Source organism: Eretmochelys imbricata, chromosome 21, assembly GCF_965152235.1.
Source record: "Eretmochelys imbricata isolate rEreImb1 chromosome 21, rEreImb1.hap1, whole genome shotgun sequence".
Taxonomy (NCBI): Eukaryota; Metazoa; Chordata; order Testudines; family Cheloniidae; genus Eretmochelys; species Eretmochelys imbricata.
Genome location: NC_135592.1, coordinates 6,475,769 through 6,501,467, shown reverse-complemented (window position 1 = coordinate 6,501,467; position 25,699 = coordinate 6,475,769). Strand labels below are relative to the sequence as shown.

General features: G+C 46.8%; 2 protein-coding genes across 2 annotated transcripts in view; one reads left to right on the top strand and one right to left on the bottom strand.

The window, feature by feature from the left end:
* RHEX (regulator of hemoglobinization and erythroid cell expansion) overlaps window positions 1-25,699 on the top strand; it is a 167,326-nt gene that overhangs the window by 27,853 nt on the left and 113,774 nt on the right. The window lies entirely within an intron of this gene.
* SLC26A9 (solute carrier family 26 member 9) overlaps window positions 1-25,699 on the bottom strand; it is a 28,005-nt gene that overhangs the window by 1,916 nt on the left and 390 nt on the right. Inside the window, exons 2-18 of the mRNA XM_077839380.1 lie at window positions 23,799-23,938; window positions 23,069-23,179; window positions 22,572-22,747; window positions 21,494-21,658; window positions 19,799-19,951; window positions 18,387-18,469; window positions 16,021-16,168; window positions 14,063-14,176; window positions 12,875-12,952; window positions 11,484-11,579; window positions 8,177-8,283; window positions 7,427-7,496; window positions 6,467-6,559; window positions 5,173-5,292; window positions 3,926-4,243; window positions 3,356-3,410; window positions 1,948-2,093 (exon numbers count right to left, since the gene is read on the bottom strand). Of these exons, the coding sequence (XP_077695506.1) occupies window positions 1,948-2,093; window positions 3,356-3,410; window positions 3,926-4,243; window positions 5,173-5,292; window positions 6,467-6,559; window positions 7,427-7,496; window positions 8,177-8,283; window positions 11,484-11,579; window positions 12,875-12,952; window positions 14,063-14,176; window positions 16,021-16,168; window positions 18,387-18,469; window positions 19,799-19,951; window positions 21,494-21,658; window positions 22,572-22,747; window positions 23,069-23,179; window positions 23,799-23,938 (2,173 nt within the window). The remainder of the gene's footprint in view (window positions 1-1,947; window positions 2,094-3,355; window positions 3,411-3,925; window positions 4,244-5,172; window positions 5,293-6,466; window positions 6,560-7,426; window positions 7,497-8,176; window positions 8,284-11,483; window positions 11,580-12,874; window positions 12,953-14,062; window positions 14,177-16,020; window positions 16,169-18,386; window positions 18,470-19,798; window positions 19,952-21,493; window positions 21,659-22,571; window positions 22,748-23,068; window positions 23,180-23,798; window positions 23,939-25,699) is intronic.

Sequence of the window (25,699 nt, the reverse complement as noted above, 5' to 3'; positions counted from 1 at the left end):
GACTGGTGTTCGGAAGCGGTCACTTAAAGCTGTGTGCGCCACTCTGCCTGTGCTGGTTCATACACAAGCATTCATCACTGTGGTGTCTGATGATTGCACAGCTCAGTGTCTATCCGTGAGTGCGGCTGATGCCCTCACCAGCACCGCAGATGCTATACTTAAAATTCCAACTGCCCCGCGGTTCCCTGGGACATCGCTGAGTAGCCAGAAAAAAAGACACATTCCCTTCCTGCAAGCGTCACGGGATGTCAGGGAGCAGAAATAGAGGAATAAAGTATGAGCCAGATCCTCAGCTGGTGTGAACTGGCATTGCTCAACTGACTTCAGTGCTAATTTACACCAGCTGAGGATTTGGCCCTTTCAATATGGCTATTGCTAACAGATATCGAGCACACTTTCCCCGATCAGACAGGCCTTGCACCTTTCCCCAGGCCAGTGCTCGGGTGACCATATTTCCCAAAGTAAAATGGGACACTGTGCAGGGCTGGCATCGCCCCTTCACCCCCTACCCCCCCATTCCTTCGCACCCCAGTTTGTTGACAAAGTGGGCCTTTGTCCTGTTTGCTCTTGCCAACTGATCAAGTCAGCAAGAGCAAACAGGACAAATTCCGCCTTTTGGAAAAGAAAGTCAGGACGACTGGGACAGGGCTTAAAAAAGGAACTGTCCCGGCCAAAACGGGACGTATGGTCACCCTAAAAGACTCTCCAGCACCCCACCCCTCCCCGAACATACCCCATCCTATCGGTTGCTTTGCTTGCTACTTCCCTTGGGGTGTAAGGTGCACTTATTGTGCGCACCCACTGAATGCCTCATTACTGCACGATCCATGATTCTGTGGCGTACATTGTTTTAGGAAGGTTTTGCCCTTGTGCTGGGAGCTAAAAAAGCACATAATTTTTGTGTTTTTCAGGAGACAGCATAAGCTAGTGGATAGTGCACTAGACTGGGATTCAGGAGGCCTGAGTTCTCTTTCTGCCACTGTTGCCGTGCCCATAACACTTCATCTCTCTGTGCCTTTGTTTCCTCTCCAACCCCGTGTCTGACTGTCTATTTAGGTTGCTAACTCTTTGGGGGCAGGGACTGTCTTTTAGTATGTGCGTATACGGCACCTAGCACAATGGGGACCCGATTTCTAACAGCTACTGCAATGTAAATAATAACATGGATGACCAGAAAGGGAGTCTGTGGTGACTGACAGTGAGGGGAAGAAGAGTTCCCAGGGTCATCATATTAATTCTTCTTCTTCCTTCCAGGCTCCCATGGAGTCCTGCAGTCCCTTTGCGGCTCTTTAGAATGCTGCCTCACCCACTCCCACCCAACCCTCGGGTGGCAGTAGAAATACACTGGGAGAAAGGGCCCAAAGGGAAGCAGGGTTTCCAAAGGGGAATGTCTCTCGATAGCGTATTTCCCCTGGCTGAGCTGCTGTTTGCGCACACGCATAGTGGCAAGTCTGGATGTTTTAACATGTTATCATGAGATAAACTCGGCAGCCTGGCCATTGTTTCCATTCGAGTTACTATGCAATAACCAGCTGGTATCTTACTAAATAACCTATGTCACCCCTGTATTTACAGCACGTGCCACACTGCTGCATGTCACTTTCCTTGTCCCTCCCACTGGTAGTCACTTCCTGGGGAGGTGGACGTGTTCTGCCTCTAGTTTCTATGGGCTGATCTCTGCCCTTGTTTGAATCTATGCCTCCCCGTTGGTAATCAAATTTTGAGCAAAATCCTGCTCCCAGTTACACCTGTGCAATGCTTTTGACTTCAACAGGGTTGGACAGTGACCCCCATATGGGTGTCTGGTCTATACGCTTGGGTCTCTGCCACTTGAGCTAATGGAATAACAGTAGTAGGCTCTTATCCTCTCATGTGTATGCATGTGTGTAGCTGAGGGCAGAATGCAGCCCTGCGGTTCTGCAACCTGGTGGAAAGCCCAAGGCGTACCTCTTCTAAACCAGGAGGACGGAAGACTCCTTTGGCATTTGCCAGCGCAAACAGAACAGCATCGTGGATGGTCAAGAAGATGTGACTTGGGTCCAGGCCCTCTTCTTCGAAGACTCCGCCTGTGCTAATGTCATGGTACACCTGGGCTGCAGAAGGAGAAAAGACGCTATGAGCAAAGAGAAACGGACTGAAGGAGGAGTTGTTTGAAAGTAAATGGGGCTGACGGAGAGTTCCTGAACCTGTAGCAATTCCGGTGGGCAGACGCTGACCAGATCAGAAAGGAAACGGTTGGGAATTCACCCCTACACAGAGCAGAGTGCCTGCCAAAGCCTGTGCATTGCTGGCATCCCATTTAAAGCCGGAGGGCCCACTGCTGCTGATGCGCTTGCAGATGTGTAAATGAGGGCAGAATTTTGTGCTATGGTTGGTTTCTGAGGTCGTGGCTGAAATAAGATGGTTTGCTGGGCTGAGCAGGAGGAAGGTGATTGTGCTGGCATCCCAGGGAGGGTTTTCAGCGGGTCATGGGGGCAGCAGTGGAGAAGGGTCTGACTTGGACAGGCAGTTTTCCATGATTTTGGGATGGGAGGATTCTGGCAGAATTTTTGTCCTGGGGTGAGGCAGGTCAGTAGTCCAATGGACAGGGTGGTTGGAAGAGAGCAAGGAAGGGAGAGGAGAGACAGATTTACTGCATATATATGTATTCTTAGGTGCAAACTATGGAGGTACGATGTCTATATCCAATCCCAGATAAAATGCCTACATTTATACACACCAAACGCAGACCTTTTCCAGTCTATATTCCCCCCCTTTTTTCTGTCCCATCTGTTCTGATTTGCTCTGACATGTCAATTACACATTATTACAGAGAACAATGAAGCCCAGGAAAGTCTAAGTATAATCCTGTCCTATTGTGGGACGATAAACTTACATGTTTATAACCATTAGCCACAGCCATTAAGCTCCAAAGAGAACACAACGGGGCCTGAAATAAATGTTTCCAAGTGGAAAACATCCAAAAGCCTCAATCACAAAGAAAACCATCCCCTTTTTCATTTTGCCTTTGTGGAATGAAATAGCTCTGTAAACCCTTTCTTCTTGCTACACGCTTGCTTTATTCTCAACGGCCCTGAGCTACGAAATCCCGCTTCCTAAAATAATCAGTGTGGAGTGGCATGTGCCAGAAACCTCATCACTTAGGAGATTTCATAGTAGCACTGGGGAATATACTGTAGGGAACAATCCTGTACTAGTCACAGGAGAGGACTAGATAACTGAAAACTTCTTTGGTTCTCTGCAGTTTCATCCCACCCTTTCCATTGATTCAATATAAAAACTATATCACCACTACGCCTGTGTCTGAGAAACTGGGGAAAGAGCACAAAGAAATGTGCTATGCTTGGATGCTTACCATGTACGTTTGCCAGGAAGACTTTAATCCCAATCTTCTGATAGCTGGAACACAGCTGGATGGGAAGAAGGAGAGAGAGGATAATAAGAAACAATAATATTTAGAGATGCTTTGGACTTATATAAGGCCTTTAATCCAAGGCTCTGCATCCACTTTGCAGATGCTAATTCATACACCCTCACAAGCTGTAAGTGAGGAAGATAAGAGGACCTGTAACGGGAGGTTTTCAGTATGTGTGGTCTATATCTGTAGTCCACTGTATTCCTTCTCTCTGGCTCCAGGCACATGGTGCAAACATGGTAGGGTGACCAGATGTCCCATTTTTAAAGGGACAGTCCCATTTTTTGGGACTTTTTCTTATATAGGTGCCTATTACGCCCCACCCTCTGTCCCATTTTTTCACAGTTGCTATCTGGTAACCCTAACACACATGAACCCACAATGGACTACAATACGGACCATCACTTGAAGAAGAAGCATCTTTATCCCCATTGCATGGCAGGGAAACAGAGTTGCAAAGAAGTGACTTGCCCAAGGATTCACATGCTGAATTAGTGGCAGAGAACTAACCTTCCCCAGAGCTTTTGTGCCCATCAGATCCACAAAGCACACTCCACTCATGTCCAAGATAACGGTGTGGAAGCGGACGTAGGGCGGTGCTGTGATCATCGGGTCGATGTTTGCAACTGGGCTGACGCTGCAAGTGCTGCCTCGATGGCTCGAGATGCTGCCCAGCTCACTTGAGGTATTGACCTGCCCGGCATTGTTTGTGGGGGGGTGGAATGGGATGTAGGAGATGCTGGTGCCATTGGCAGTCGTTTGGTTGTTGTTGGTGTCCGTCGGAGAGGTGCTTTCAAAATCTTTCTGGAGCTCTTGCACTGACAAGGTCTGCAGCCAAACAAAGGCAACCAGGTCAGGATGCGATTATCAGTGCTCTCAACCTACCTCCTGAGGCCAGCATCCAGCCCAAATTTTGCGTTTGAGCTACAGCATGTATTTTAGAAAGACGTCCATCAGGCCAGTTTCAGTGGAGTTACAGCAGGCGTGAGCTTCTTTTTGACTGCGCCCAAAGGATCAACCAGTTTGTCAAACATTGTCAATGTCTCAAACTGCAGGCTGCATTCCAGCCACCGAGCCACCCCCACTCCCACTTGGCCCACTCGTACCTAGCAGGCAACAGGACATTTGACAGCCTCCCTGACCATGAAAAGAGCAGCCATGGGGTGAGATGGAGAAAGCCCTCAGGATCCAGTCAGTAGAAGAACAATGTGGAGGCGCAGCCAGGGCTGATACAGCCTCTCCTTCCTGGATCCTCTAAGTTGTCATCCTAGGTACTAATTACCTCGACCAGCTGTGTTCAAACAGGGGAGGCCACTTCGGCAGCTTCCCAAATAATTCCTAAGGGCTATATCTACTTTGCATATATATTCACATACATTTTAATAATCAAGACTGGACACACTGTGCCCATATTCACCCCCTTCCATCATGGATGTCATTTTGGATTCACTAGCCACAACATGAAGAGGAGACCAGATCACTAACGGGTGATCTTTCCCTACAGTTACAAGCCATGGGCTCCCAGGCTGGTCATTCCCGATCTAGTCACTCTGGGCAAATTGAGCTGAATTCTGTTTCTACTGAACTCAGTGGGACTTTTGCCCCTAAGTTTGGTGTGAGCATGGTTTGGCCCTTTGTGTAGGTCACTGTAGCACGCGCTATAGGTAAGAGAGGGATGGGGGAAGTGCCCCGGAGAGGTTGGACACAAGGACATACATGAGGCCATACAGCAATCAAAGGAACCCAGAGTGAGTTACCTTCTTGTTCCTGAAGAACAATTTTTGCAGCTTCGTTGTTTTTTGTGATGCCGCCTTCTTCTCCTGGTGTTTCACGTATTTTTTTCTGGCTAAGTACACTTTGCCGGGGTCTACCCCAGTCTGTGGAGAAGGAGAGATAGTGAGTTGGGTTTGCTTATGTAGCTCATCTGTCAGTGTCGTGAGCTCAAGAGCCTTGTATCCATATATGAAAAACGGAAGGGGAAACTGACCACTGCCCATGCTAGCACATGGTCCAACAACACTTCCCTTCTCAGGAGCACAGAATATGAAGGCAGCAGGAATAGAGGGGCTGAAATGGAACCTATTGTGCCCCCAGCTTACACACTCTCTGTTTCAGGGTGAGTCTCTGCCTCAGCTGCTATGTTCACACTGCTACTTTTAGCATGCTAGCTTGAGTCCTGCTAGTGTGAGTCTGTCCAGCTGGGCTGGAAGGCTGCAGTGTAGACATACCCATAGCGGCTAAAGTCCCAAGCTCTTATAGCAACCTGCACAAAACTTGGATGGAGGAGCACAGGTTGCAGGAGGAGGGAAGAGTTTGAAGGAGGCAGCGGGAAGTCAGTCTGTGTGCACAGGGCTAGAATGCTAGTGGCCATTGCAGCACCTCTGGAAATAGTTGTTTTAATAAAGAGCCGGTTTAGTTTCACAAGCATGGAATCGTCTCATGTTGTTACCCAGCATGTAGTATATGAGATGTGATAGTAACAGTGGGATTCCATTGCAGCTGGCACACACCAAAAGTCACATGACAGCAGCCAGGAGGGTGCATCAGAGGAGGGCTGTAGAGAGACTCACTGACCAGGGAAGAAAAGGACTATGCCCTGGAAGGGTAGAAGGGATTATTTATGAAACCCTGCTGATTGGGAAAGGAACTGCTGGTACCTGAGAGGGCAAATGAATTGCTTATGTTATGGAACCTGAAGGACTTAATAAAGCAGGCCCCTGCAGGGGAAACATTAATTAAAACTCCTGAGTGTTTGTGACATGACTGGACAGCTAAGCCAGGGAAATGGAGATCATGTTGCTATGCTGGGAGGTAGTCTGCTGTTGACCACACCCTGCAATGCTTCTTATCTGCAGAGGCCTCAGCTGAGCTCCCTTCCTAGCTGAGTGTCATGGTCTCTGCTCTTAGAAACTGAACACACAATCCCCCATGGGGCTCCCAGGCCGTGCTGGCTTTGGGCAGTCAGATCAGAGGCTAAAAGCCACATACTTTTGGAACCAATTAGTGCTTTCCATCATCTCTGCAAACAGAAGCTGGCTAGGGTTTTCTTACCTTCGCTATAACCTTCTCCCTGAATATCTCTGAGTTGGCAAAGTACAGTGGGGAGCAGTAGGTCACAATTTTAATCCCATCAAGTTCATGGACCTGCAACAGACATCAGAGTTCAGACTATGCACAACAACTCAAGCCTTTGCACGGGCTTGTTGGTTTTTGCAACAAGAGAAAATAGAGGTGCGGTGAATAGATCTGGCAAAGAAACCTCAGGTAACCTTCGATAAATGCTAATCTGTGGGGAACACAACTAGATCTGGGTGAAAATTTTTGCCTGAGTCTTTTTTTGGTGATAAATCCAGATTTGGCGACACCAAAACATTTCACAAATCCATGTCCATTTCGCCAAATTGTTTTGGCTGGAAAAAAACAAACAAACACTTAGAACAAAACATTCAGAAAAAAAATCAAAACATTTCATGTTGACATTTTCAAAACAAAACCTTTCAATTTTTTTGACTCCAAATGACTTTTTGTTTCAAAATTTCTTTACGTTTTTATTAAAAATCAAAAATGCTTAAAAATGGACAAAATGGAAAGGAAACCTTTTGCTCGACCCAAAGCAATTATTTCCAGGAATTGCCAGTGAACTGAAAAATCAGTTATTTGCACAACTCTAGACACAACTGCCAGCCCCCTCTACTTTACCATGGAGTAATAATATAACCAAAGAACCAGCCCTGCAGGTGGGGCAGATGGGTGGCAAATATGGGGGCCTTCTGCTTAAAATGAGACAGACAGGTAGTAAATGATCACAAAGGCCTCCACCAGAAAGAGCAGATCTACTGTTATGGCTTCTGAAAATAACAAGCAAATAACCCCACTGAGCTGAATCAGGAGAGACAGTAACAGAGCCTACAGCCCCTTTGAATCACTTATTCGTCGAGTGATGCAGGAATGAGAAACGGGGGGCGGGGGGGCTTGCATTTTTGGTTGGGGGATTTTAGCTTCCACACTTACCTTATTGTAGGTTTTGGGGTTCTTGTAAATGTCAGTGGAAGTTACCTGACCCAGGGCAGAGCCATTACGACTAGGGGAAAAAAATACAACAGATAGATTAAATTTAAGACGGGAAAGAAAAATGCTGCGTCTCTTGCTCCCATGCAAGTGTGCAGCACGCTAGGATTATTGTTTATTTATATTATGGAAACAACTAGAGGCTCATGCAAGACTGGGTGCCTCATTGTGTTCAGTACTGGTGAGAGCAAGGTTAATTCACAAGACTGCTCTGTTCTTTGGCTGAAATTCACTTCTGTGCGGAGGGTCAGCTGTAGGCCGATGCACAAGTTCAGGCCTATGCTGAGGGGAGTAAGTAGTGCATAGGCTTTGTGCCAGGCTCTGCACGGGGTGGATTTCACCCTTTATGAGCAGTGGATTCCTTAAGGAAAGGCACATGGAGCTGGTGTTTTTCTGGGCAGGGTAAATAGCAGCGGGTAAATACACCCGCTTTGGAGTAGGCACCTGAGTTACTGTGATCAGGAATAGAAACCAGGCAGTAATTAACAACTGACATTCCTGCTTGCACATTGAGATTTGGAGCCTGCATTTGGGGTTTGGAGCCTGCATTTTCCCAGGGCCCCCTCTCAGATCCTCCTTTGAAAATCTAGCTCGAAGGCCATTGATACAAAGAACCCCCAGGTTGTTTTGTAACTGGAAAATGTTCTGCAGTTGCACTGCCATATTGCAGCTTTTCACCGAGATGCTACTTACAACTGAGTGTGGAAAACCACCACCAGCACAGAAAATCCCACGCCGACAGCGAGTCCGAACGGCAGGCCCAAGAAGAAAGCCGACAGGAAACTCACCACCCAGACCAACTGTGGGAAGACGAGAATGGCAGGTCATTGCTCTGTGCCACAGGCAGTGGGCACTCTGATGAAGCGTTTGCAAGGACAGCTGGACCAGAACCAAAATACCTATGGCCTGGGGATTAAAAAACCTAAATCTAAATTTTGCAGCTTAGACCCTTTTCTAGTTATAAATTGCTGTTTGGTGCACGAGAAAAGTTTTCATGTGCAGTGTCTGTTCTTGGGACACTGAGGCACAAATGCCATAAACTCAAGTTCCTCAGCTTTAGAAAGGTGTCAGAACATTTGTACAGTACTTCAGATACCCCTCAATACCCAGACTAGCTCACTCAGTTTCACTCACTACCTTTCTGACTAGTCAAGACAGGACTTTTGCTGCTTAGGCCCTTTTCTAATGTATAACTTATTCACGCCTTTCTGAAAGCCCCTGCTGCTGATAGTCTTTTAATAGAGATGTGAATCTACTTGAAAACATTTTTTCACAGCTGGTATAAAAGACCTAGATATGTAACTGATGCCGAAGCAATGTCCTTTGAGACGCATTTTAGAATCCTCATCCCACCCACAACAGGAATAATAGGCCTGATTCTGATTTCATTCACACCAGGGTAACGCCACTGAATTCAAATCCCAGATTTACTCTGGTATAAGAGAGAGAAGAAAGAAGCAGAACCCAAACCTTTCACTTTATCAGTGACTTCCCCTCCTCATAAGCCCTTTATAAACTATGTGATACCTGAACAGTGATCCATGCGGCCTGCTCTGAGGTGAAGCATGACAGCCATCTGGTATCACATAGCAACGTTGTGACAACAGTTTAGGACAGGAAGTGGAGAAGGTCACTGAAGCCAATTGAAATTCCAAGGAAAATTTAGGTCAGCAGAATGCAATTAACCTAACTGAAATTTGGCTAGGATACTGGGATCAACACTCCTTGTGTTACAAAAAAGAGGAGTGCAAACTTTCTTGACCACAGGAGACCAGAGCCCTGCTTTATTATCTGATCCAGAAGATATCACAGCTTGGACCTATGTCAGTAAGATGGATCTGAACTCAAAAATTGGATCCAAGCCTCTTGAACTTTATGGAAGATCACAGATGGATCCAACCTTTGGGTCTGTATGGACTAAGGTGAAAACAGGTGTTTTAAAAACCGGGTTAGGTAATATGACTCGAATTTGTCTTGACTAGGAAAAATGGTCTGGTTTAAATTGAGTTTAGTGAACAAGTTGGCTAAGGCCAACCGAAACTCAAATACTTTTCATAGTCAAGACAAATCTTTGGGTTCTCCTCTAGGCTACAATAAAACTAGCTGGCACCATTTTAAAAGAGTTAAATTGTGTCTAAACTAGCTGCTAAAGTGGTGTTTCAAGTCAAGTGAGCTCACTCAGTTTAGAAACGTACCTTTTTGACTAGTCAAGACAGAGAGTTTGGGCTTGCCTATGCTTAAAGGTTTTGTTGTTTTAACTATGCCATAGTGTGGGTGCAATTATACCAGTATAAAAAAGTGCTTATACTGGTATAGCTTATTTCAGTTCAGGCATTTAAATAAGCTATACAGGTATAAGTCACCTTTATGCCAATAGAACTGCATCCACACTAGAGCTTTTACTGGAATAACTATGAATATGTCTACCCTATAAGTGCCACAGTGGCACAGATGCACCATAGGGTAGACAGTTACTACCATGATGGAAGGGGTTTTTCCATCACTGCAGTAAATCCACTCGACAGGTGGTAGCTATGTTGACAAAAGAATTAAAATTGTTATTAAAGTTAATGTTTAAAATCAAATTTACACAAGTTAAGAGGGAAGGTTCTGTACGTCTGGGGTCGGGCTTGGGTTACGGGGGATTGCAAGTATCAGCTACAAGGTTCACGAGGTACATACATATCACATAACCAGCATAGATCCAGATTGGGGTGTGGGAGTTTTACCAGCAGGACAGTGGGGTGGGAGGAGGTATTGTTTCATATTCTCTGTGTATATATAAAGTCTGCTGCAGTTTCCACGGTATGCATCTGATGAAGTGAGCTGTAGCTCACGAAAGCTCATGCTCAAATAAATTCGTTAGTCTCTAAGGTGCCACAAGTACTCCTTTTCTTTTAGTGGATAAGTGGGCTCGGGTACGCCACCCATGGAATGTATGAAGAGTCCAAGTCAGGATTGGTGTAGAGAATGAGTACATTCTACAGCTGCATCTACATTGCACAAGGTGCAATGTGTTTCACAGGCCTGAGCCATGTGGTTCGGTCGAACCAACTTTTAGGCATAGACCAGGCCTTAGTATGCAAAACCAAATCACACTCCTAACCCAGAGGTCTTCTGGGACTGCTTTGAAATATAGATCAGCCCTTTGTAGCTCAGACACTTTGTTAATGCATTGTTATGTGGTGCATTCATGTAATGAATTGAACTATTCACACTGCTTTAAAAGGCCCTGCCTGGAATCATCACCCATCTCCTCTCCAGCACCTGTTTGAACAGTATTTTAGGAAAGCTGTCTGATGACTCAAGTCAGTCCTTTTGGATTCCTTGTTTCTCTGATAAAGCAGCTTCCTTGGGATTTGGCAGGCTATTTTGGCCCAGTTTGCACAGATACCACCCACCAGCATAAGTCCTGTTCAAACAAAATCTTTAACTGTCAGACATTTCCAAATTCCTTTCTGTCTCCCCCATGCTCTCAGATTGGGTTTATATGTCAACCAGTGCCTGGGATTCTTATCTTTCATGATGGCCTCTCCTTCCCCTGGAGGGCTATTGGCTGAGTTTTTAAGTCATGACTCGGAGATATTGAGTAGGGCCGGTTTGGCTTGTTCTTGACAAACAGGCTCTTAAGGTTGATTGGCATTTAACTAGGGCAGGTAATAGTTCATATCTCTGCATTACATGCGTCAAGTGTGACCGTGCTTGACTAGACCAGACACATTCTACATTGCACCTTACTTGGGATCATCAAGCTAAATGCTGACTAGCACTGAGTCGGAGGTGTTATCGTGCTTATAGGGTGAAACTCACCCTTCTGCATGGGGCCAGCGTGAGGCCTATGCGCTTCTTAAATCCTATTTAAGCCCTGCTTTGAGCGCTCAAGTGGTGGTGCCTATGTCTTGGGCTGCCCCCACCACGCGGGGGTGAGTTTCACCCCCATTGAAAAACGTAATCAGATTCTGCTCCTTCTCCCCCAGGTCTCTCGCAGTGGGGTACTCACACAGTCCAGCTTGCTTTTCTTCCACAGGTAGAAGGGGTCAGCCAGCTGCTTGAGGGAGTTTTTCAGATTGACTGCTATCAGGGCTCCCAGCACAGCCTGCCAAGGAGACGGTATCCAAGACAGGACACATGAAAGTGTTATTGCTCAAGGGGAAACTGCTTGTTGCAAATATCTCCTGCTCTCAGGTCTGGCTGCCAATTTCCGAGGGGGCAGGGATGAGGGTTTAGCAATCGGTGGTGAAGCTAACAAAGATCATGGTTGAATCTGGATCCAAAATAATTTATTTTATCCCCACCAGTTCCCTTTCTCCTGCTGAGAATCAGTGTGGATGTGGCGCCTTCACACTATGAAACTATGCTATGGGATGGCTCAGTTTACCTGGGCTTTATGCAGAGGACAGGGACCATCTTTTTGTTCTGTGTTTGTACAGCGCCGAGCACAGGGGAATCCCAGTACATGATTAGGGCTGGTAGGTGCTATTGTAGTACCAATAATCATAAATAATAAATACCAACAAAATGTCATTATTATTAGAGACAGTCCTGATCCAAATACCTTGTTCTGAACACACCCAACACTGGAGTAGCTTGGCTTCAGTCTAAATAAATGGACCAAACCAACACTCTGAATCCAAAACCCCAGAGGCCTGGGGAACTTTGGGCCAGATTTCACAGCCCATACTTAGTTACTAAATAATCACAATATTACAATAGTAAATAATTTATTCATAGGGCATCCCCCATCTGGACATACATAACTGAAGTCAAAATGACAGGAAGAAAAAGGCAGCATTGTCTAATACTTCCCTGAACTCAGTGCTTAATTTGTAATGAAAGAGGTGCCAGGGCTCAAACAATTTTTTTACATTCATAACTAATGCAGCAAGCCCAGAGGTGCTGGGGCTATGAACTGCCCAGCCTAGAGGTGCCGGGGCTCAACCCTGGCAAGCCCTGGCACAAATTAAGCACTGTCCCAATCCCATCACTTTGCTCCCTCTGGGTTTCAAGTTTTAATAAACCTAATTTCTAAACTCCAAGTTCACTCCAAGCCTTTCACTCGTATTTGTGCTGAAACCAGGAATTAGCTCAGATTCTCTTGACACTTGATCCAGATTCACTCAGTGGACCTGATTTTGAGAAAACCCCAGATCAAGTGAGTTTCATGGGATGGGGAGGAGGAGTGGGGAGGGGAGTGTTGTTTATTAGAGCTACATGCAGCTTCATGTGACTGCTCTTTGATTTACAAACAGCAAGGAAGGCTGACCTGGTTTGACTGGACATAGATGACACAGGAAATGGAGCAGTCCAGAACAGAGGGGTGACCGATACCCCAGTGTCCCTACTTACATGCCCCCCACCCTCCATGACCCTCCTGGTTGCTTGTGGTTTTACCTTTGGAAGGGGGTCGAGGTAGATTCCCAAAGCCAGCATGGTTATCATAACCACCAGTGCTACAAAGAAACTTGCCATCTGAGGAAACAAAAAGAATAATTACAGAGGTAACCTGGCATTTTTAAACCTTATGTGATTCCTTAAACTGGGGACCAATTAAGTGGAGCAATTACAGATCTAATGGCTTGAGCAGCGGGATGGAGCTCAGGATTCTGGGGTATTATCTTAGTCCTGCCACTGATTCGCAGTGAGGGCTGGGGCATGATACCTAATCTCTCTGCCCCTCAGTTCACTTGAGCTCTGTGCTTTTGCCCATGACTTGTCCCTGTGACAGGCCCCCATTAAAAGTCACTGCTGTTGGCGCCAGATGAAACAAAAACAGCTAAATAGTGAAACTGCTGGCGTGGAGAAGAAGAGCTTTCAAACTGAATGCATTTAGTATGAATGAAATCTCCTGGATTAGCAGCACTGGAAACAAAGCGCTTCCCTTCTGCCTGATCCTGGGAGGTGCTGAGCACCCACAATGCCCAGTGCAGTCCCAGGGAGCTGCCTACACTGAACAACCTTCAAGATCAACAGGTGCTTGCTACACAGCATGGGCAGCAAAAGTGCCAGCACTAATGTGCCCCAACCCTGACCAGGAGGGACACCCCTCTGTGGGAGAGAGAGAAGTTCCGTCTCGGTGGCCCATGTGTTCTTGACTTCTCTGCTGAGTCTGTCATCACGGCAGCCAATCAGGAATGTAGTTTTAGTGATGTAGACCCTTGCTCACTGGAAAATGGGTTGAGATTCACCAAACTCATCCCATACAGAGGCCATTGGAGACATCCATCAGATGGTAACAACTTCCCGTGAGGTAGAGACCCAGTCTGGATTCCAGCTGGCACTCTGGGGAGTAACAGCTCTATGATTATCATTAATCATGTGAGCCAGCTAGGCCCTCAGAAAAACAGCCGTCAGGTTCAAATTCTGCTCTCAATGTCAATCTGGAGTGACTTTGCTAAAGTCAGTGGAGTTACTCTGGATTAGCAACAGTGAAGTCTGAATCTCTGGCTCTGAATTTTAGCAGAGAATGGCTCCACCCAACACATTCAGGTGCCCCCTCTGTGGGGGTCTATAGGTTAATCGTGGAGGTGTCATCAGGGTTGCTAGTGCGAAATTTGGCACCAGGAAGAAGAAAGTAATAACCTGAGATTTTCCTCCAGCCCCGTCCACAGCTAGGGTTACAGACAGAGCACAGCAGATCACATGGATTTTGAAAAAGGATCCAAAGAAGTTACTGCAGCCCAGGGCAAGCATTTCCTGTGGAGAGAAGAGGAAGGTGTTTGTCAGAGGAGGAAGGAAGCATCACTCTTGTGCCAGCTCCCTTAGTTTCTTCTAGCAACAATTAAAGGAAGGTGAGAGAAGTAGGTCACAGGGATTCTCCTCCTCTTAGCTCCACCCTGCACACAGCTTCATTCCTGCCCCTCCTCCCCACCCACCATCCTCACCCAGAGGATTGCTCCTTCTCATCCCAGAGGCATTGCTGGATTCCCTAAGTTATGCCCATGATGACAAATCAACTCCAGCCAGTGCCTGGCAACAAGAGACCAGCTGGATTTCTCTTTAAAAACTATGTCTTTAGGAAGTTTTAACAAGTTGGCAAATCCTTGCCAAGCAAACATCAGAAACAAAATGATCATCATAGCCAGTAGCTTTTGTTGAAAGAGACATTATACAGGGATATAGTCATCAGATTTTTCTGTTTCACAGGGTATTACCATATTACAGAGTGAGCATCATTACAACACCTATAACATGTCGTCTCTAGCGATTTTATTAATACTCAAAAAACTGGACAGGTGCTAGTATTTTTTTGCAGGTGGATGTACTTTGAATATTGAATAAAAGGTAACCAAATAGCTAAGTATCTATCGGTCCTCTGTCTATTTCCTACGTACGTAATTGAAGTGTTTCCATAACCACAACCTCCCATAGTTTTTGAACCATTCCTCTCCGGTTGGGCTATCTTTCCCTTTCCAAGGCAGGCCTCAGCAGCCAAGCAGCTATTAGCAGATGAGAGATTAATTCTTCATTTCCTCTCATTTAACCATTTGTGCTGGGAAGCCCTAGGAGAATTACCAAAGGTTCATTTGGTAACAGAGAGCCAGCTAGCATCCCAGTACTCTCTAACGACTGGACATGTGCACCGTATATATATAACATCTCCTTTTTCACTGAAGTTTCCCCAACATTTATCCCTGTTCAATCTATATGTATTTTTTAGCCTGATGGGTTTGAGGTACCACTAAAACAGTATCTTAAAGACATTTTCTTTTATTGTGCTACAGACTGAGGTTGCTGGTCCTCCTTTCCAGATCAAACCCCATTCCTCTGGTGTCATTGGTCTGCCTAGGTCCCTTTCCCAGCTGTTTCACCACTTCTGGATGATTCAGTCCTGCACTGAGGCTGATAGCTGGACCCAGTTCCCAAAGATCCTGCCTTAATTTGTGTCTCCGACCGGCTGCAGAGGCATTTTAAAAAGGAGGGAAAACGAGGAATAAAAAAAAGTTTGGAATCCCAAATGCCCTAAAATCTTTACAAGGGTGCCTTCTGCATGAGTCAGACAGGCATAATCTTCCCCTCCTTCGCACTCTGCCTGAAACGCACAGCCGGAACAGAGAGCCGTGTGCTGATCAGGGGTCTGCCTTCGGTAGCATGTGCAACTGTTTCCTTGCATGGGTCTCGAGCAGAGCAGGGAGCACAGATGTTAGAGTGCCTGGGAAAGGAGGCCTCCCAATGCGGTCAGTTGGGCAGAAGGAAAGAGAGAGGTGGGGCTGCTGTGGAGAGAAAGCAAAGCAGGGGATCACACCCAAAACTCACCCCAGTCCTGTACAATCTCCCTCTAGCACACAGATAATCTACCGACAACAACAAACCAGGTCCCTGAGGTCCCTTCCAACCCTGATATTCTATGAAACCAGGATACTGAGCCCCAGACTCATGAGCACCCCTACCGCTAGGCAAGTTTGAGCGCAGGACAGAAAGACACAAATTTCAAAGAAACAGAGTGTGTTTTAAAGCTCCCAACTTATTAAATAGGCTTCCACTTTCACATCCATTATACCCAGCAGCATCTTGACTATATCCTTTTAAATAAAGGTTACCTGGTTGGGGTCCACGTCATAGCCATGTTTGGTTCCCAGGGTCCGTCCCATGGCCAGGTTGATCACATAGCCCACAATGGCAAGTGAGAAAGCAGTGCCGATCATATCTTTCCACTTGCTCACCAGTGGGAGTGTGGGGACTGGGAAGCTGCAGCCAAAGAATAGAGGAGAAAGCTGTCAGGACACAGGTGTTTAGAGATGGAGCCTGTGGACCAGGATTTGGCTTTATATATACAGGATTCACTTCACCCACTACTAAAATGCAGCCACCTCTGGGAGGAACACAGCAGCTGTTTAATGGTGCACAGCAGCACTGCACAGCTGTTCAGGAAGACGAGTGAAGAATGACATATCCAAATGAAACTGCGGGGGAAATTTAGGTCAGTGGACTTCAGCATGGATTTGGTCAGGTTGCTGGGCTTTTGCAAAAAGTGCCAGAGGATTTTAAATGACCCCAAGTGGGAGGGATAGCTCAGTGGTTTGAGCATTGGCCTGCTAAACCCTGGATTGTGAGTTCAATCCTTGAGGGGGCCATTTAGAAATCTGGGGCAAAAATTGGGGATTGGTCCTGCTTTGAGCAGGGGGTTGGACTAGATGACCTCCTGAGGTCCCTTCCAACCCTGATATTCTATGACCACATCTTTTGCTCTATCTATAATCTGAAAAATTGCACCTCCAAGCCACACAGCCCCCTCTAGTGCCGAGCAGAGCCATTGGCTCAGAACCGACCGAGGGAGGAGTGCCAGGAACTGCATCACCAACACCAAAGAATTAGAGCTCATCAAAAATTTTCCAGTGGAAGAGTCAGAAAATTTGACTAAATCAAAACATTTCACAGAAATGAGGCAATTTCGATGAAATTTCATTTTGAAAAAAGATCAGAATGATTTGTTTTGATAAGGTTGAAACAATGTTTTGACTTTCGCATTTTGAAACAACTTTTCCATTTTTACTTTTATTTTATATGATATAGTACAATATGCAGTGTTGTTGTAGCCATGTTGGTCCCAGGATATTAGAGAGACAAGGTGGGTGAGGTCATATTTTTTCTTGGTCCAACTTCTGTTGGAGAGAGAGAGACAAGCCTTTAAGGTTACACAGAGCTCTGCTTCAGGACGGAAGAAAAAGGAGCGGTGTGCCTCAAAAATTGTCTCTCTCACCAACAGAAGTTGGTCCAAGAAAAGATATTACCTCCCACCTTGTCTCTCTGATATAATAATTGAAACACAACATTTCAGTTGAACCTAAATGGCATATATGTCGACAAAGAACACTAGTGCCAGTGTGATCCCCAGGCTTACAGAATTTACTGTGCTTTGCACGTGCTGAATAATATCCTAGATACCATCCCGGCTCTAGCCTTGTTTATTATTTTGACACAGGATTGGTGCTGTGTGTCCCTTGTAATTATAAGATTGTGCAGCGCAGTATTGTATGCTTTACACAATTATAGCTTGGTAATTATATGCTGCTCTTTATAATCCACTAATGCATTGACTCAGGTAAAGAAAGAAGGATTAGGAGACATTTTCCACTCCAACCTGCCCTAGATTCTGTTCTATTTTCGTTCTTATGCCTCACCCAGCACAATGGTATCTGAGTGCAGCGCTGCAGGACAATTGCTACAGCCTGGGGTTAGTCCTTATCCTAGGATATTGTAAGGGGATTGACAAATGCTCAGGCAAATTAGTGCCCTCTTTGGATACCAGTTGCTCCCTGCTGTCATTGTTATGACTTGTTACAAGTAACTTTTATTATGGTAACGCCTAGTGGCCCCAGCAGAAGCTGTGTCCCCATTGTGTTGGGCGCTGTACAGACACAAAGTATCAGACGAACAAAGGAAGGGACGATTTTACATTTCACAGATGGGAAACCAAGGCCTGGAAAGATCAAATGATTTGCCCAAGCTCACTCAGGGAGGCTGGGTAGAGCTGGGAAGCGAATCCAAGTTTCGTGCGGTCACTGTACATACCCCACTGGAGACATTCAGCTCCTGCCTTGTGCAGAACCTGAGCCACAGTGGAACCCCTCTCTACCCCCTTGTAGTGCCCAGTGGTGCCCTTCTGCATGCGGCTGTTTGTTAGGGGCATAGGTTTTGCTGGGGACAAGGCAATCGCTCAGGGAGAGCTACGGAGGAACCTCAATAAACGGGGCGAGGGTCAGATTTGGGGAGAGGAAGAGACGAAGGCAGTAATAAAATGGTGTCCCTTTCACTGAGTTCTCCATTTCGGCAGTCAGTGTCCTTCGTTATCCCTCACTCCTGTGGGGGTTGTTTCCCAGATTGCAGCATGGGTGGGTAGGGGACTATCACTGGTCCAGAGAGAATCAGCACTTGGAAATGGAATCAGGCCTGCACGCGCACTTACCCCATCTTAATCTTCCCAACGATTGGCATGTTGTATTTCTCAGGCATGTTCAAGCAGCCGGACACCGCAGTAGCTACTATGACCTGAAATCACAGAGAGTGAAGGAGCCGTAAGTGGAAGCAGCATTGTCAGACCCATACGCAGCGTTGCACTGACCTAGCTGTGCAGGATGGTGAGATAGTGGCTAATGCCTACTACAGCTGAGAACGAGTCCTGTAAAACCAAATTCAGCCCTGGATCAAGTGGGAGAAACATCCATCTGCTTCAGTGGGAGTTATGTCCATTTATGTCACAGATCAGTTTCCCCCCATAGACATTAAAAGGAATGCACTGACAGTCCAATATACTAGGAAGAAACAAAGGTTTGGGGGGTTCTCCTCCTCTTGAGGATATAAAAATACTTGGGCTTCCCTATCCCCTTTCATCACAGGTTATCCAAGCCCTTGATGCGTATTACTGGAGTCACACAGGACAAGGTTGATCAGTCACGTCATCCCCATTTTGGAGAACTGAGACAGAGCCCTGTAATAGCAGTGAGCTGGGATAGTGTGAGGAATAGAACCCAAGTTTCCTGACCCCTAGTTTCCTGTCCTAAAATCTCACTAACACTCGCTCCCTCATGGAAGCTTGTGGCCATTTTACACATGGTCTGTGGGGAGACTTAGCCCGTATATAGTTTAGAGAGAGCTCACAGCAGGAATACATCTGGCAAGGCCTCTGCAAATATGAACCTAGCCCGCTGTGGCTCTGTGTGGGCTGGGGAGATGTATAGTTTGTCATGGTTTCATTTAGAGGTGAACCACAACTGGATAACTAAATCCATCACACACACGCCTGGGATTTGGGGGTCCCTGAGCCAAATGTTCTGTCTCAGGCCCAACCCTCATTCTGACATGAAATTCAGTGGGGTCAGCAGCTTCTCTCTGAGGTTTGGGAGCTGCTGCATTTCTGAAACTGAAGCCAAACTCAGGAGCCCTGATTTCCCGTTGCCCTTGAATTGTGCAGCCGGGCAAAGTGAGCGCAGGGTGGGTGTCAAATGCAGGCAAATCAGAAGTGTAGTGCTCTACACCCACTTTGTCCTGGTGTAAACGACCATGTGAAGCAGGCACCGGTGCATTGGGCTCAGTGGTGTGAGCCCCACCTGAACCAAAACCAAAAACTCTAATTAGAGTGACGCTGCCAGTGCCTCCTGCTTCCCCAAGCATCCAAGCCATGCAGGTGTCCTGAGTCCGACATCATGCCTCACCAGGTGTCAAAGCAAGGGTGCTTTGGAATCTAGGCCCTTCCCCTGCCTGTCCTAGAGATGCACCTTCCTGCAAAGGCTGGGAAGAGATGAGGGGAAAAGGCTCTTTCAGGGAATGGTCGTTTCCTCTCTAATGGACAGAGGACGACAGAACTTGGGTGTCACTTACTATGACGATCTCCATGGGGATGGGCACCCGGATCTTCTTCATGTATTTCATATTGAGCTCTTTCACAATAATCAGGAGCACAGTGCTGATCAGGGCGAAGATCAAGGAGGCCACATTGGTCTTGGGGAGATTTTTGCAAATATCAATAAATGTCTAGAGGGGGGAGAAGGGACAGCAGTCGGCAAAATGTTGAGAAGGGCTACTTGGAATTCCAGTGGGCAAAGCAGAGAACACCCCGCCCCCCCCAGCCCACTCTGGCCTCCCCATGGACATCTCTGAGCCACAGGTGCTGGAACTAGCGGTGCCGGGGGGATGCTGCTGCACCCTCTGGTTGAAGTGGTTTCCATCATAGTTTGATTCAATGGCTCTCCGGACCCACACTGTACAAATTGTTCCAGCACCCCTGCTCTGAGCATATGAAACAGGCACTGGGAAATGAAACAAGCACCAGAAATCCCAAGACAGCCTGCTTCTGTGTCTGGCTACTTCAGTTAAGCAGTCAAACTTCCAGGTGCATAGGACCCACTGAAGTCAATGGAAAGGACTATGGATCAGCTCCATAGAGGGGCAGGGCCATCTCCTCAGTTTGCGAAAAGAAGCACATCTCCACTGATTTCAATGCAGCTACCCCATTCATAGCCGTTGAGGATCTGGCCCTATATATTTAAAAACATTCAGTGCCCTTACCTATACCCCTAATTACATCTTTGATTATTGAAACTCAAAGCAATCGAAAAAACGCTCATTTGTTTTTCATTGTTAGTGCCGATTGCATCCTTTTTTGTGTTGTTTTGCTCATCTGGGACAGTAAAAATAGGCTCACCAGGGCTGGATTCCCCTCTCTTAGCAGTCTTATGCCATTGTCACTCCATTGCCTTAATCAGAGGGGGATGAAATGTGGATCAAGCCCTATGGGTCTCTTTTTTTTTTTCTAGTCCCTAATTCTTATCCACTTCCTCAGTACTGCAGTGCCTGACTTGCAAAGAATGCTGGGAAATGTTTAAACCCAAACAGAATACCTGTCTTCATTGGAATACTAAAAATCAAGCAGTGTCTCTAGGGATTGCAGGTTTGGATTTTCCTGCATTGGCCCCAGGGACGCTCTGACATGCCCGACTCTCTGCTGACTAAGCTGATTCTGTGTTTCCAAACCTAAACAGGTTAAGGTCAATCCAGCAGTGTTGCCTTCAATGAACCGAACCTTGTCTCAGAAGAACTGCCAGACTGGACCAGACCAGGGGACCATCTAGTTCAGTGTCCGATCTCTGACAGTGGCCAATACCAGATAGATCAAAGGCACAAGAGGTCATATTTATGGGATAACCTGCACCCACAGGTAGTTTCCCCCTGACCTCCAACAGCTAGAGACTGGCTCATGCCCTGAAGCAGGAGGGCTAATATTCCTTCCAAAACTCCCTCAAGACCCATCAATGGTAATAATTAAAAACTATCAGGGCTCAGGTTTGATTGTGGCTTTATTTATTACAGTAGCGGCACAAGGCACCCTGGGTACAAGCTGAGAGTGCTGGAAATGGAGCAGACTGCCATGTGCTTACACCCTCTCAGCCCTCTGCTCATTTGATTTAGGATTCATTAAGTAATGTCCCCATGTATTTGCTGACGCAGTGTCTGCAGCATGCTAGCCCCTGGGCCAAGGTGTGGAGAGAAGGCCCCTACCCCAGCGAGCTCACTTACATAAACGATGGCCAAGGGCCCAGTGTAGGCTGTGATCGTCAAGCCAAAGACATATTTGAGCACCGAGATGAGGATCTGGAGCCCTGCTGCAGTCATGAAGCCCCGGATGAAGGATTCCGAGAGGTAGATGGCAACAAAGCCAAACTGCACGAATCCCAGACAGATCTAAGGATGGATGGACACACGCATCACAGTGTAAACGTACTAGAAACAGCCCAGACCCCGTCTGCAGGGGCCATCACAGAGTTCATTAATGGAGAACTGCTGCACGTGCCAGGCTGGCCCCTGCAGTGCAGGGCAGCCACTTGGCACGGGGCACTGGGGCGGTCTGGACACAGAGCCAGTCTAACTAGCCCAGGGAGAGTCATGCCAGGCTGGGAGCATTCTCTGGTGGCAAAGAGCCAACATAGAGGCTGGGGAAGTGTGGCTGGGATGCCATTTTGTTCCCTTGGGTCCGCTAGTGTCACCTGGCGAGTACAGTGACTAGCTCTGCACACAGGATTGGGAGAGTGCACAGGGTGAGCTTTGCACCACGTTGGCAACTGCGTCCTCCCCCCAGCCCTGCACCATGAGCAAGACGCCCTCTCTGAACATAGGCAGTGGAAATACAGACCATGTGTCTAGCGCACACCATGCCTCCTATGGGCATTGCCACATGCTTAATTTTCTACTACCCAATGTGCTCCCATGAAAGTGTCTTTGGAGTAAAAACACACCTGCAATTGCTATGAGCTGCTGATCATGGAAAAAGAACAGAGACCTCAATGTGTCTCTTTCTTGTTCAGAAACTTTAATATAGGATGGGTCCATCTATCCAGATCCCTATTATAGTGTAGGAATCACTATAGTGTCTGAGGTCCAGTGTTTCTGAAGTGGGAGCCAGGACCACAGGACCCTTCCAAACCTTTTGTTTCCAGGTATCATCTACTTGGAAACAGTCCCAATTGTTGCACTTGCTGGCACTGCCATCCCCTTCCTTGAGGGTGTACAAATGACAAAATCCAACCTCATACAAGGGGGAGGGTTAGGCTTAGCTCAGACAGTGGACACTGCAGTGTTAGTGCCAAGATATCCTTACTTGTATGATGGCTGTCAGACAAGCTAATGTGGCGGAAATCTCCAGTCTGGCTGCCTCCATGGCTGTGTTGTTGATGTTTATCTCATTGGTGGTATGGTTAAAGTATTCGAAATCGGACTCAGGAGCCAGATCATGGCAGACGCTCCCAACGATAATGCTGATGACAGCAAAGGTGCCTACAGGACAAAAGAGTAACAGGTGACTTACATGTATACAAGCATCCCATCCTGAAAAGCGTTAACGTAAATTGGGAATCACCCACCACTGCAATGCAGTCAGTTCTGTAGCAGAACACGGCAGTGGTTTATCAGCGCATGGCGCAATGCTATACAGCAGGCACCAGGGATCCAGGACATTGACTAATGCACCAGAGAGGAGGCTTGGTAAAACAGCGCCCTGTCAGGAGATATGGTACAGCTGGAGGATGTGCCCTTGGGCAATGAACGTAGTTGGAATGTACAGACATTCAAATTTCAGAACTAAAAAGGGGAACTTACCTGGGACCATCTGGTGGACACCACCTAGGATGAAGTAGGGTATCAAAGGGAAGAAGGAGGAGTAGAGTCCATTGATGGGAGGCAGATTGGCAAGCAGTGCAAAGGCCATCCCTGAAAAATGCAAGTGAAATTGACTTCAGATCTTCCATCTCAGTTACAGCTGTGGGCCCTGGGAATTCCCCTCCTGGCACAGAACAGTGGCCCAGCTAGTTCGGCAGCCTGTCTTTGGCAATGTACTAAATGCTCCAGGGGAAGATGCAAGAAAACCCATACGGGACATTTATGGAGTGGGCTACTGCACCAAGGCAGCAGGGTCTATGAGCCTTCATAGGGGTGCAGGACTCTTCTAGTAGCGACTCGTCCTGTTAGCAGAAGTTAAAAATCTGCACAAAGCTGCTGTGTCAGTGCTGCGGGGTCTTTGTGGTAAATGCAGCGTGTTAACTCTCCCAGGATACGAGATGTGACCCTCTGGCGAGAGGCAACTAGGGGCAGAGCCAGGGGGGCCCTGCAGGGAAAACCAGGACGAGCCAGCTTTGAGGAGAAAGCTTTGGCTGAGGGTTTATGTTCTGTTGTTACTAATAAAGCCAAACCCCAGGAAGGGGATAAAATCAGCCATCGACAGCGTGTCCGAACTTTAATTGGAGCAAGGTGGGAATGTTCTCTCCTCCCAGCTGCTCATGGGGGGAAGTTACTTCCTAACCCCCACTAGAGAAAGGAAACCTGGTCTCACCTTGTGGCACTTGAATGGTCCCCGCACTGATTCCCCCAAGGACATCGGGCACAATGTAGTCTTTAATTTTATATTTAGGGAGCCAAACGAGTATTGGAAACAGACTGTAGATGATGACTTTGAACCTGGATGATGAACATCTAGAGAGGAAATGAACATAAGTAAGGAAGGAGGGTCCCGATAAGAAGCATTTCCCCTCACTACGAGGTTTCCTATGCAAAGGACAATGGTCCTGATTTTCATTGCCTCTTGCCTTGGGAAGCCATTTACACTAGTGTGGAGCAGATACAAAGCCAACCTGGGTGTGAGAAGCATCACCAGTCTGATGTGGCAGCATTCTGTGCATGTTTCACACTAAAAGAAAAGGAGTACTTGTGGCACCTTCGAGACCAACAAATTTATTTGAGCATAAGCTTTCGTGAGCTACAGCTCACTTCATTGGATGCATTCAGTGGACAACCATGCCACTGGTTATTAGCATAGGCTGAACATCACACATGTTGGAAAAGGGAAGTGGATCTCCAGGATTTGTATATTACCCTAGAATGCATGGTTGGACAGGGTTTCTACTTTAGAAAGAGCAGGTGAAGTTTCCAAAGCAATCACAGGGATTTAGACACATATCCGCTATTGAAATTAAAGTAAGATCTTACATCTACATCCCCTGAACTGTTCAGGGATCTCAGGCAGTATCTTTCTTCAGTGGTTAGAACATAGGACTTTCAGGGTTTCTCTACACAGGGTTTCTCTAGGTTCTGTTCTCCTTTCTGCCACTGACTCATTATAAGGCTTTAAGCATGTCAGTGAAGCTCAGCTTACCTATCAGTCCTATGGATCTAACAACACATGCACAGGCTTCCTCAGTTAATGTCTGCAAAGCCCTTTGAGATACTTGGGTGAAAGATGCTTTCTATATAAATGCAAAGCAAAAGCATTCTTCTGAGCACAGCCAGGCTGCCTTCATTTCTGACTGTAGACTGATTCATTTGAAGTGAAAACCATAAACTCCATTTACCTTTCAATTACAGTGCAAACCCAATCAAATATATATTCATTACTCAGCGCTGGTTATCTCAGATGTATTAATCTCCAGCGGCTGTGATTGCATTTTCTCCCTGGGGTGGTGCTGTTCTGTACTTCGGCGAAGTGAGAGAGAGAGAGAGCAGTTATTCCTGGGGCTTATTGAAAAACTCTCTCCACTTAAAAAGCATCTGGATGCCACCCAAAACTAAAGTCAACATGGGAACAGCCACAGCCTCACAGGCATCAATGTGTCGAGTTTAACAAAGGCTCTCTAGCCTATGGCTTCGCCTATCCAAAGCCCAGAGAGCACCTCAAACAGCCGCCCATCTTGATTTCAGAGTACAGAAATCTTTCCACTCCAAATATCTGTGCTCAGTTAGCTATTAGCTTGCTGGGCCTGACTCTCAGTTAGTCCATTGCTGTCCTGGGGGCAGGGCCAGGACTCTATACATGTTGGAAGAGTGTTAAAGTGGCTTTAAGCCAATTTTGCACTCCCCATATTCTGAGGCAGGGCCCTGCACCCAATGTAAGTGAAAGCAGCCTTAAGGCTGGTCTACACTAGACCCCGGGAAGCAAGGACTAGCCATAATGCCTTGCACTCCAGCCTTGCTTCTGATTCACTCCCTATGCTGGGAGCTGATAAGAGGGCGGGGCAGAGCCCTTACACTAGGTCTATGCCAGCTGAGGAGCCCCCATACACGTGGGGGTATTTTCAAGGGGCCATTTCTGATTATTTCCAGGTCCTTTTATGCAGCCAGAGCTGAATGATAGAGCCTTTGTGTGTGTGTGAATCAAACCTCCATAGTCGTGGGCTGCTTCAGGGGCAGCTGGTTGCCTACTGCCCTTCATGCTTTTGAAAAAAATCTCTCTACTAATTA